Source organism: Liolophura sinensis, chromosome 7 (assembly GCF_032854445.1).
Source record: "Liolophura sinensis isolate JHLJ2023 chromosome 7, CUHK_Ljap_v2, whole genome shotgun sequence".
Lineage (NCBI taxonomy): Eukaryota > Metazoa > Mollusca > Polyplacophora > Chitonida > Chitonidae > Liolophura > Liolophura sinensis.
In genome coordinates, this window is record NC_088301.1 from 51,446,851 (window position 1) to 51,459,355 (window position 12,505).

The 12,505-nt window shown below is 36.7% G+C and overlaps 2 protein-coding genes across 2 annotated transcripts; one reads left to right on the top strand and one right to left on the bottom strand.

The window, feature by feature from the left end:
• Nucleotides 1–11: 11 nt before the first annotated feature.
• Nucleotides 12–5,119, bottom strand: LOC135469599 (small ribosomal subunit protein mS25-like). Its single transcript, XM_064748093.1, has 4 exons — nucleotides 4,794–5,119; nucleotides 3,224–3,330; nucleotides 2,216–2,303; nucleotides 12–1,848 (listed from the first exon to the last, which is right to left on the bottom strand). Exons 1-4 carry the CDS (start codon nucleotides 4,928–4,930, stop codon nucleotides 1,638–1,640), a joined length of 543 nt encoding a protein of 180 aa, XP_064604163.1. The 5' UTR covers nucleotides 4,931–5,119; the 3' UTR covers nucleotides 12–1,637.
• A 92-nt stretch (nucleotides 5,120–5,211) lies between these two features.
• LOC135469597 (uncharacterized) lies at nucleotides 5,212–11,726 on the top strand. The gene is made up of 5 exons (XM_064748089.1): nucleotides 5,212–5,329; nucleotides 5,578–6,908; nucleotides 8,178–8,342; nucleotides 8,663–8,908; nucleotides 9,384–11,726. The coding sequence occupies exons 1-5, from the start codon at nucleotides 5,212–5,214 to the stop codon at nucleotides 9,669–9,671; spliced, it is 2,148 nt and encodes a 715-aa protein (XP_064604159.1). The 3' UTR covers nucleotides 9,672–11,726.
• The last annotated feature ends 779 nt before the right edge of the window (nucleotides 11,727–12,505 follow it).

The window sequence follows — 12,505 nt, forward strand, 5'->3', positions numbered from 1 at the left end:
ATCCACCCTCTTGCTTTAATCTAGAACAGATTTCACCTCTCTGAAAAATTTGTGATACTACAGACGAGAGTTAGCAGATGACTTTTGATACTCTTCCCCGATTCGGAGAGTTCTGTCAGTCTTAGAAAAGTGTTTTGTGGTTTGTTTACAAGGTAAAATGATATACTATTGGAAAAATCTTTCATCACCAAAAATAACGTATGATATTTGTTTGAGTTTAATTTCAGGTTACTTACAATAATTTACACAATCAGCCACACATAGATCATCAACTGCTGCATGCTTAGAAAAGTTTCAATCATACACTTAAAACAGGGAACATGCTTCTGTAAAAAGGGTACTTATTCTTTTTTGCTTTTATTTAGCAGATTATGTCCACTATGCACCTCTAAATTTAGGCCTATGTCAAAGTCTGAAACTCTTCTCAAGTAAAGATCAACTATTATGACTTTCAGTGCTCCCATCTTATACGCAAACAATACTTCATTACAATGGTAATACTAATTCTGACAAGGAAGGCTGAAATTCATAAGTCTGCAAATAGCAAACATCTGGGAAAAAATTTACCAATACATGTAGCAGGCCATCTTATAAAAGACGGTGTTCAGGAGTGTAATAAAAAAGTTATAAATACCACATACATGTGTATCATGAACATACATTGTCTGCAGGCTACATTAGTAGTATATTATGAATACTCAGTTGTACCTGATTTCCAATGATCCTTCACCTGTGAGTCACATGAGGATGAACCACAACCAGTAGAATGGATGACCAAAAGGTTGTCCTTCCAGGTGAATTAAAACAACTTTAAGACCAAATATTGCTAAATGTGTAAATAACTTTCACTTGTTACGTTGTTCATGATACATTACTTTGGATAACAATTTGCAAATGACTGGGCCTGTAGCTTTCAGAACCTGCCTTAGGTCAGGTGTAGGTTGACTTGTGCCCTAAGTAGCTGGGGTAAGTTGTTAAAAAGTGTACTAAAAATTAAGCCAGGCTGAAATCTCAGCACGTCTTGTTCTAATACAAAACTAATGGGATTTACTTATTTATTTAATTGGTCTAATGGGATTTAATCCCAAACTAACGATAAAATCGGACTTAACTGCCAATACTCTTTTGAACAACCAGCCTCTGGGTCCAATTAAACAAACTGGACCTACGCATAATGCTTATGTCGGAAAGTTTCAGAAAACCTTGAAATCCTGAGCATCTGATCGTATTCGGTTTTAGCACACCTAGGTCTATGACAGGCGGCAACTGTCAGCTCTGAAGAAGCAATGTGAATGTGATTTGACCTGTTGTATTTTGATGAATCACAATAACCAGCTGTGCGCAAACACATGTAGATAAACACAACTTGATGCTTTGCATCCAAGGAACTGCTGAGAGTTGTCGGTGATTGCAAGCCTCCAGATAAACCAGAGCCCAATTAGATTCCCAGTCGCATGGTCAATCTACAACTGGCATTACATGAACACATTGCTTAACATTGTAAAGTCTCCAGGTGGGCAACTTTCAAGTCACATCCTCTTAGGATAATCCCTGCTTCATTTCCATATACGAACTGAATCCACTACTCCCTTTCAATCAAAAAAAGCACTGAGAGCAAAATTTGACTTATTCAAATGTCACTGCTTAACATCTTCATAGACCGCATCCATTCCCTCTTCTTTCAACTTAGTTTGGTATTTGCCCCTCATGTGTCGTGGCAGGGGTTTGAAGGCTGGACAAGGTACCTGACCAGTTATTTCACACATACATTCTCGAGCTGCTGTTGGCCCAAAATTAGCTGGGTTGTCCTTTTTCTCCTGGGCTATTGCCTCATCCCGCAATGTTTTCCTGAAATGAAATAACATAAAACAATTTTGTTACACATGTAGAAGTATACGACCAGAAGATTATTCTGGGTTTAGTGACTATCTAATGGTATTACACTGATTACAAGTTGGTACGACAATTGTGAGCAGCACGCTTAATCCCATCCAATCACATATAACATGCAAATGACTATAACAGGTAAAACAGGAGCTGTATGGGAACATCTCTTAGTGCTGCTGCACTACACATATAAAAGATGCAGCTGCATTTGAAATTGTTTAGTTTGATAGCCCAGTTTAACAAGAAATAACCCTTCATGACCATATCTGGATGTAGGTGAAATATTAATTAAAGTAAAATAGCTTTTGTACAAATACAATTCACATACTCAGTTTTTCCAAATATCAGATTTACATGTTCTAATATTTCATCTTTGGATCTGCTGTCTGTGTCAACAAGTACTTTTTCATCACCATCTGCAAAACACAGATATAACACAACACTGAAACTGGGTATTCCTACTGATGTATACTGCTGCACTGAAAAAACAAAGTTACTGAGATAATACAGAAAAAAAGTAACTGCATCATTAATGTATATTATAATGTGCCAGACAGTAAGATATTTTTGATATAAGCAATACAATTGTAATCACCACACACATCACATTTTCAGAGATAAACAAATTTATACAGATGTATTTTAAAAAAATTAAAAAATTAAATCTTAAATGAATCAGTTTGCAGTTGCTATTGTTAAAGTTTTACAACTGTATTTGTAATACAACATAAAGCTTAATCAACACTGTCATACATGAACATGTAAGTTTGTGTTCAGCTGATCAGCTTAAGGTAATATGTGTAGTGTAACTCTGAAAAAAAGAGAGACTCATTTTGGCACATTATTTTGTCATCATCAGGAGAACTAAGGAGAAATCACATGCAACTTCCTGTTAAAATATTGTCATGGCACAACTATTTTAATAGTGTAATATGTAGATATGCTTTCTTACAACTTTATAAATTTACCCATTTCATAAGATAGATCAGTAAAAATTTAGAAAATACATTTGCAAAAGTCATTAAGACTGGCCCGTGCTATCTTATGTCTGAATATGAATGATGCTGCCATGAATATGTCTTCCTTAAACTGGGAACCAACGGCAAATGCACTGTTACAGGACAATTCTATCCTTCAGATTGCACAGAGGTTATTAACATACATGTAACAACGAAAAGGGTGAGAACCTCAGTTCAAATTTTTTTATTTGAGAGATCTTTGTGACCAACATAGAATTCCACTTAGTATCTTGAAATAAAATGGTTCCAATTAATGATTTCTTCCCAATCCTCGTAATTTATTTACTGTCAATGAGATATATGGCCATATTTCTTACCAAGGAACACCTGTATGAATGGTGATGGCGTCATATTTTTGAACGTCACACACTGCACAGATGGGTTCTTGTATTGTACTTGGGGTAAATGCCAAAACACAAACTGCCTGAAATTAGAGAAAAGTAAATGTTAGAAATAATCAATACAAGAGTACAATCCGTCATCATTAAAAACATGTTCATTTGGCGTAAACCAGAAACAGGAAATAAAATGTTTGAAACTTTGAACTGATGACTTCTACAAAAACTGAGGTCATCCAATACGATTTAAAGGTGTATCCCATTTATTTCATTGGAAAACCACAAAGGAAGTGGGTAAAATCAATCATTTATGTGTCTGAAATCATGAATAATTATTTGCATGATACAAAATCATGTGATGACCTGGGTTAAATTTTTATTTCAAGCTCTTCAAAACGAGCAAATGACCAAGTATTTTGACCCCTGTTGTTAATATTTTGGGGGATTATGATAAAAAAAGTTGTTTGTTTTTTTTACTTTTTTCTCAATGTTCTCTAAAATTCCCATCGTTTTCGTTGACCAGAGTAATCAAAAAAAAAAAAAAAGATACCAGTTTTTCTAAAATGTTCAAGATTTTTTGAAGGATGGCCTTATTGCTACAGAAAGTTAACGTTATTATGAATGTTCCCACAATCGCTATGCTAAGGCAATACTTGAGCCTTCAATAAAAGTTCCAAAATATTTAACTTCTAACAGATGAGGCAGTCTTCAAGTATTGGGGCATCCGTAACGAGAGATTTTCACACATGGCACAGGAACACGAAGAGGAAGTATGTAATGCATACAGAGAGGTTATCCAGAGCACATTTTATATGGAGAAGCAGATAACTAAACTGAAATAAAACCAACACAGAAATGGACAGGAATTACACATAATCACGTTATTAGTACAAGGATTCAACTTAGAATTATACCATTATCCTGACAGCTTTAATATCTGACTTGATTCTATATCACCTAGAATGATGTACATTTGTAAGATGGCGGTCATATTTTCAGATACCATATTATTAAATCCAGATTTCAGATCTCTTCTCCCTGCAGTTTACAAAGGAAGACTTTGTTAACATCCATTTTGCCTGATTATTTCATTTAGCCAGGCATTTTGCCTGATTTTTTCATTTAGCCATATTTCTATCAACACGTTAACAAACCCTCAGGCAGTACTTAGGACTTTATGTAGATGACAACAGTTTCGTATTGATGACAGCACACTGAGAACAGAGGAATGCAGGATAAGTAAGAGTCTGTAGGATAGGGCTATGTTTGCATGTACATGTAATTAAAGCTGTTGTTGAAATAGTTTGATTGCTCTGACATTAGGTTGGCAAAATTTTCATTGGCCATGATTGCCTGCACACCTCAGACAAAGTGTGCCCCATTTAAATACCTGTATCAATAACTTGCTCTTGTCAAGTATGTTACGGCTTGCGGAATGGCGGATCAATGTTGTGCTTGTGGTAAGTCAACAGAAAAAAATTGGTAAGGACTGCAAACTTTGGGGAATGGATACGTAATAAGACATGAATAATAAAAATTAAAAACTTACTGAGTTCCTTTACTAGGAGGGTGGTTTGTGTTGTAATTAATTGCCAGTATCTTAACCTTCGGTTTAAAAACAATTCGACCTTTCTCCAAGTAATTAAGAGTTCGGCGTATAGGTGCTTTTCCTTTCATAAAAGGCATGATCGATTTGAAATATTGTTTTGACAGTCACAATGAAACGGTAACGTCTTGACTACAGCTCCACTGTAACCATTCAAAAATCCGCTCCACTAAAGTACATTACAAATGATTTTCTTGAAATGACAATATACTTGACATAAACTGTCTACACCTTTGACGTTGCTTGAAGCTCGTACTTTCGAAGACAAATTTTCAGCGACACATGTTTGTCGTAAATCGGTTCCGTGGGTGCCGTAAAGCAAAACTACTGCGTCATGTCGTGATAGCTGCAGACGATAAACATGGCGCCTGTTGAACCGGCACGTGCTGCGGCTGTTGCGGTTGTAGCCACAGTTGGCGTGGTTTTGGCAGCACTGGCAGTTACAAAATTTAAATCGAAGTCGAAAAAGAAAACGAAAGGTAATTTAGGAATATCTTTAGTTTTTTCAGCTCAGTTTACCTTTCTAATGGAACAGACGCTTGATTTAACATTGAAATGTCATTGACCTAACCATGGTCAAAGTGAAAGTCATGCTTCAGTTTGTTATTAGCCTCATGCTTTTAGGAGGCGGTCCTCAACATAGTGATGTTGTCCACTGATATATAAATGTACCTAAATAATATTTAACAGGCTTCTACACATATATTTTCTCTCTTTTTTTTGTTAGGACATTCTGGGGAAAGCTCGGTCAAAGAAGACAAATCTTCAGAAAATACCTACACTTACAGCAAAGATGGAAAACCTGAAATTATATGTGAAGAGACAGCTGTGAAGTCACTGGTTGCAGGAAAGTCAGATACTGAAGCAGCAGGAGTCAAAAATGGAGAAACTAAGTCAGTTACTGCAACAGGTAGTGGAAGAATATCTGAAAAAGGTGCCACAGAAAAATCACAAGTGCCAGTATTATCAAGCTCAGACAGAAGTGAACATCTGATAAAGCAGGTGTACAGAGCAGATGATGAGCCAGCAGAACAAACTCTTGTGTCATTTGCAGAAATCCAGTTTTCACCTACAAGATCTGATAGGAATAACTCTGCTCCTTTAGGCAGTGACAAACCTGCTCCCAGGGCAGTTGTTAGTCCAGGGAGACGGAGAGAGGTCTCTCCTGTAAACTCGTCTGATAGATTAACTAGTGTGAGTGAGTCAGCGTCATTTGAAAAAATTCAGCCAGAACAGTCTTCCAGCTTTGAAGCGATCAATGTTTCAAGTATACGTCGTCATTTAAGTGATAGTGATAATGGGTCTCAGGTTCAGAAAGAGAACTCCAGAGGTCAAGGGAATGGACAGAACTCTGATGGGAGCACAAGTGAGGCGAGTAAATCTGATACTAGTTTTGAAACCGTTGAAGTTAGTCAAGACGGAAATGTTGAATGGGCCGAGTCCGGAAAACAGACAGCATCTAAGCCAGGTGGATCTACTCAGGTGAGCTCTGTGCAGCTTCCTCATGACTTGATAGCTGGGGCTCTTGGTGGAGAGCAACCCAGGTACGGAGAAACAGATGAGCCATCCATGAGAGCAGGAGAAGGCCTGGCCCTTTGTGTTGAGGAAGAAGATGATGGTGCGGTGGCAGGTGTGATGGGTTCAGTTCCTGTGGATGCTGCAGGTGATGCTTCTTTTGTGCTTTTGGACGTAGCTACAGCCCCATCAAATTGTAAACCTGATTTGGACATTGTGGACTCTGTGCCTCTTGATCAGCTTGAGCTTCAGAAATCTGTAAGCTTACAGCGTCTAAAGTCATCCGGAAGTGATAATGACGGAGCAGAGGAGGTTGGGTTGCAGACCACTGATGAATTTCAAGTGACGGTGGAGTCTGAACCTTATCCTGATCTTAGTGAAGACGATATAAGTGAAGCTCTAAATATTGCCTCTGCGAATCCAGAGGCTTTAGAGTTTAGACATGCCCAAACACTTGTGAAGATGCTTTCTACCAAAGACTTGGAACTACAAGAGAAACTACTTGCAGTTATTGCAAAAGTGGCTGCCTTTACAAAGAACCAGGTGATAGTACTTGTTAATTAATGTGACAATTCAACTCATGGTTACTGCTATAGTGAAGAAAAGAAAAGGAAAGTGATTTTATGATTACATGATGAAACTGTATCTACAGTCAGGAGAAAATTTTAAAAGTTTTACTGCTTTATAAAACATGCAAGGTTGTAGTAAGTTAGTAAATTGTACATGTACTAAACTGTACGTAACTGGATAGGCATGCTACATCAACTAAGTAAACATTAGGGCTTTGTAATTGAATTCAGACCCAGATTAGTGTTTAATAATGACCTAACTATTAGAAATGTCATGTCTTGATTCCATGGGGCATGGCAGCTGGATTTACCCCTGGCTCATGTATTCACTGTCACACGTGTAAAAGATAAAAGCCGTAGGATTATAAGTTATCGTTGTTGTACCTAGATTCCTGCATTTTTTCCATCAACATGTCATGCGGAAAGGATATTGTCATGATTTCTGTCCACTTTATATTTGGTATGCAGGTTAATATTGAAGTCCTGGCCCGGGGATCACGAAGCAATCTGAGATTTAGATCAAAATTTAAATCACTTTAAAATTGTTATTTCTGATGTAACCAGGTCAAAATATTGCTTGACAACTAAACTTCTGTGTATGTTATTGTACAAAAAATTTCAGCTAAAACATCAGAAAGGGACATACCAAATTTAAGGATTAAAATTTTGACAGAAATTTAAGATGGCTTTGTGGTCTCGGGGGCCAGGGTGCTATTTGGACTAGAATTTTTCCAATAAGAATTTCTGCTTTTCATGGCAAATAGGAAAGGAAATAGTTTCAGTGACAGGATTGCAATAGAGGTTAAATTGTCTCAGAAAAGGATTTGATATGTAGGCCCATATGGAGATGAACTATAGGTTCCTATTATAATTGCATCTATTGAGATCAAATTTCTTGTTTCCTGGTAATCTGCTGGAAATGGCAAGTTTCATTATCAGATTGCACGTATCAGATTGCAAGTGGAAGTTAATGCGATGGAGATAATGATTTTATCTTTTGCATGTGAGATAGAAATCGTGAGGTTTCATACAAGGATTGCATGTTAGGCATCTACATGTAGAATCATATGGACCAAGGAAAATACTTCAGTTTAAACTAGGACTGAGTTGAACAGATATCTGATTTCTAATGAAATCTAAAGCAACCAACTGAAGGTAACAAGTTACAATTCCTGAGTTTGGCACATACTAATAAATCTACTGATGGAATTGAGTGTGTCACTCTCATGTCTTGTCTTTTTAGGACTTTTTGAGGGATGCTGGCTGTATCCCAAGACTGATCTCCCTGCTGAAAACTCATTGCACAGCTGTACATGTCGGTGTCCTACCACTCCCAGCTTTACTTACTTCTCTCATCAACGCAGTGACCAACCTGGCTGTCAATACCTCCAATAATGCAGAAATGCAGGTATAAGGTAACTTTTTATGGGCTGTGATTTGATATTAAAAGCTTTGGCAGATTTAATAAATGGAACAATAATATGACAATTAGGCCTGAATTAAGGGAAAAAAGAATGATATAAATTAAAAAAGTGACATGTATGTCAGTGCACTGCATATTGTAAGAAAATCTTTACTGTATCTGTATTTTGTATTTATGTAATATTTTATTTAAACTATATATGTTCATTAATAATTAATGTTTCATTTAATATTTATGATTACAGACTAAGGCTACTACATCTGTATAATCTGTGATGCTTTAATATGGTACTATGTTGTTTGTAGGCTTGCGTACCTCCGTTGGTGGATCTTGTCCTCACAGAATCTAATGACAGTGTCCAGATGTCCTCCCTGCAGGCCTTGACAAACCTGTCTGTTACCACTGACCATCATCCTTTATATACCCGTGTTATCCAGCAGTTGTATGGTCTTGTGGATAGCAATGTACAAAATGTTCAGCTGCAAGCCCTTAAAGTTTTGGTCAATATTTCTTGCAATAAGGACATGATCCCTCACTTACTTGCAGCAAAGGTAGAGTACACCTGTATTAACTCTTCAAAGCAACTGAAAGCCCATGTCATTCTACAAAAGTCATTCAGGCTGTAACATAGAAGTATATCAATAGCAGAGTCTTAAATATTTGCACCTAATCTATACAATTTTGACCACTGATTCAATTTCATCCAAGTTTAAGCATCCTTTATGCTTTAAGTATTTTCGTTTTGGTTTTTCGTAGTGGCTTTGAAGAGCAGGCCGCCCTGGTGTTGACACTAATTAGCAAGATTACATCTATTACTCTGACTTAGTGTGTACTGTTTTAACATGGATAGAATTTAAAGTTTTGAAATTACAGTTAGCTTGAAGTTCAGATTGTGTGATAAATTTGTCTGCTATTACGTCTAACCTGCTTTTTTGGAATGTAGTGACTATATCAGAATTGTCTGAAAATGACCTTGGCTGCTGTTTTTCATCATGCTATAGTAACTTCTGTGTTTAATATTTGCAGGCCCCAGATTGTTTGTTATCCCTGTTGGAGCCAGGCACAAGTGAGTCTGCAGTGTTACGGTGGACAACTCTGCTTGCCAATATAATGCACACTGTAAAAGAGCAGAAACTATCTGCTGGACAGCTCCCTGCAGGGGATAAAGCTGCCTCCCCAGAGACAATGTACATCGCGTTGTATGGACTGAACACCTCTGGACAACTGCGCAACAAAGTGTTCGTGTTAAGCAAACACCCTTGTGAGGACATTCGCTATCAGGCTGCACGTATATACAGTGGCCTGATGAAGTAGCATTGCCCACTAATACAGTGGTAATGATAACTGAAGTGGACTCGCTTGGTAGTAATTTATGTATATCATTTTGGTCACAAACTTAAGTCACATGTATACTGAATCTAGATGTTGCCAAAGAAAGTATTCTAGTTTTACCTCCTTGGAATAATAACAATAAATAGTCTACATCCATGCCAGTTATTTTAAGTGCAAATTACACCTCTGTAACTGGAAAGATCAGGAGCATGGTATTTCAGTCATCATCCACAGGAAAAATGTTTCTATGTCTTCTCCAGTAAGACCACACGACACCTTCCATTTCTGTGGCTTGGCCCTTTAAGTCAGATTCAGTGGACTTATTAATTTCTGTTTTCTACAAGAAAGTGTAATGCACTGCTACTTGCACAAGATGCATCCTTGTCTTGTTTCTCTCACATGTTCATCTTTAAATATGCCAGGAAAATCCTGTATTGCCTCCAAATGACTTCTGTATTTTTGACAGCATTCTAACTTAGATTATGGAATATTTTCCATGAATGTTTGTTTTGTGTTTTTGTTTGGTTTTGAAACAGAAGTGTTCATTGATAGTGTGTGTTTGTACTTTCATTAATTTATTTAAAGTGGGTTTATTTGTGAAACACCTGGGTGTGATGTGGTTAGAGAGAGTGATTGCTGTGCCCTGTGTATTATTGGTCTATTTTAACCTTAAGATATAACTTGACTTAGCTCTGCCATGTTCACAGCTTAGCTTCCACATTAACATGTATTTCTGATAGTTAAGCTGGAAAGAATGAAACAGATCTCAGATCTAAACTCAGATCTCAGACTCTACACGTCACTTCTCTGAGTTTTGGTACTTTGTTTACATGTAACATAAATCATCGTTCTTTTTGCTTTTATTTTTGGTGCTTATATGCTTTATATGCATATAAAGTCATTTCTTATGTTGAAGTATTATTTTGTTGCAGTATTCTAAAAGAACTTTAGTTAAATTTACCTTTTATTTACATGTGCAAACACATTTCTGCATGTATTTTGGAAAAAAATGTTTGCTGTTAGAGACAGATATGAAAAGGACTGATTTGGTGTAGTAAACATGACATGCACTGATGTCATCATTGCCATTAGTAGATTCCTTCGTTGTTAGTGAGTACCTGCATTTATCCACAAATGTATGTACTTCCACTGTTGATCCGTACAAAGCAGTGTGTTTGTGTACAGGTGTTATTAAATGGGTGTGTCTGACGGTGATATTGGAGTGCTGAATTGAATCTCATCTGGTGAATGTTTTATTTTGAGAAAACATTGTCTGTAACTTCTGGATGCAGTTGTTGATTTGACAGCCAAAGTTATTGGTATGATTGTAAAACTGTTGGCTGTCAGAAAAATCCTATGGATTTCAAATATTTATTGCTTCCAGCTTAGGGTAAATGAGTCTTTTATCTTTATCTCTTGGCCCATGTTAAATGTAGGATCATATAGGTTTTGCATCTCTGTAATTCCTCTTTGTTGTGTTATAAAGGACCAGGACTAGCAGTTACTAGAGATTTTGTTTTATTTTTTTAGCTTATGTGTTGCGTGTTGCAGTTAAGAAGTACACAGTGCACACCTCAAGTTACAGTTGTTGAAAAAAATAACTTCCCTGTGATAAGATTTTAGTGTCTGCAGTTCAAGTTATGATACTTTAGGCCTCTTGAACATTTATACAAACGTAGCAAACGTTGAACAAAAGAAATAAAGTGCCCGGAGAATGTAACAATGTAGCCATAGCTTGCAGGCCATCCACCATCCTGTTATTGCTTTTGTGCAATATTTGTCACCAAGCTGAATTTATTTTTTAAATAAAATGTCGATCTCTGCTGATACCCCTTTATGATCGTTTACCTTTACAGCACATCGGCAGTGAAAGACACATGAAATCTAGCTGACCGTTGTCGTATAAGATAAACACATGAAACCTATGGTTTTTATTTCTTAATACGTAGTAGATGATGTGGCCTAAAATATAAAGCTACAAAAAAGCTTATCAGCTTTCTTTTTGTGGCATAAAAATGGCATTAAGCTACTATTAGTTAAAGTGGTCAGTCCCGTAATTAAGTAGCCTGCTGCGTTGACGGAAAATATGCATAAAATAGAGAGCTTAGGAAATATAAAACAGAACTCATTTTTTGGAGGCATATCTTTCATCATACGTTAGATGAAATAAATATTATCAAATTTAAACTGTTTCCGTTTTAGTTTGATACGCTAGAAAAGGCTCACCAGAATATGTTTATGTAATAATGTTATAATTTGGTACGCCACCAAGTCGATGCGTACAATTAAGGCCTACCTGTAACGAAAAGTAAGTGTTTATATGCTGCAGAAAAAACATCCGAGAAACTTCATGGCATCAAGCAAAAAATATCGTCAACTCGGGAATATATGGAGCCATGATTCTTGTTTTCTTATCCTACCTATCTAGGGAATAAATAAAAACATCGCTTGATTACAGTAATACAGGTGATAATGGTGGTGAAGAAGGCTGCATGCCATAATAAAAGGTTCGTGGTTAGAAAGTTTCTTTCATTGTTGGAACAATATCAAAATGTTAAAATTGATGTTTTTTATTTGACCGGGAAATGTTTCATTGCCACAGGTAAGTTTTCATATTTCATCTGGGCTAATGATGGATAGACTATTTGTTGCGTATTCATGCTGCACGACAAGCCAAGGGTTCAGAGATCGACTATATATCCCGGAATCTTCTGTTTGGTCCTAAATGGGTGTACATGAATTCTACCACATTCATACCCAATGCCACTGAGTTATCAAGTCATAAATATTTTTTCACGCAGTGTTAGTGTTTTCGT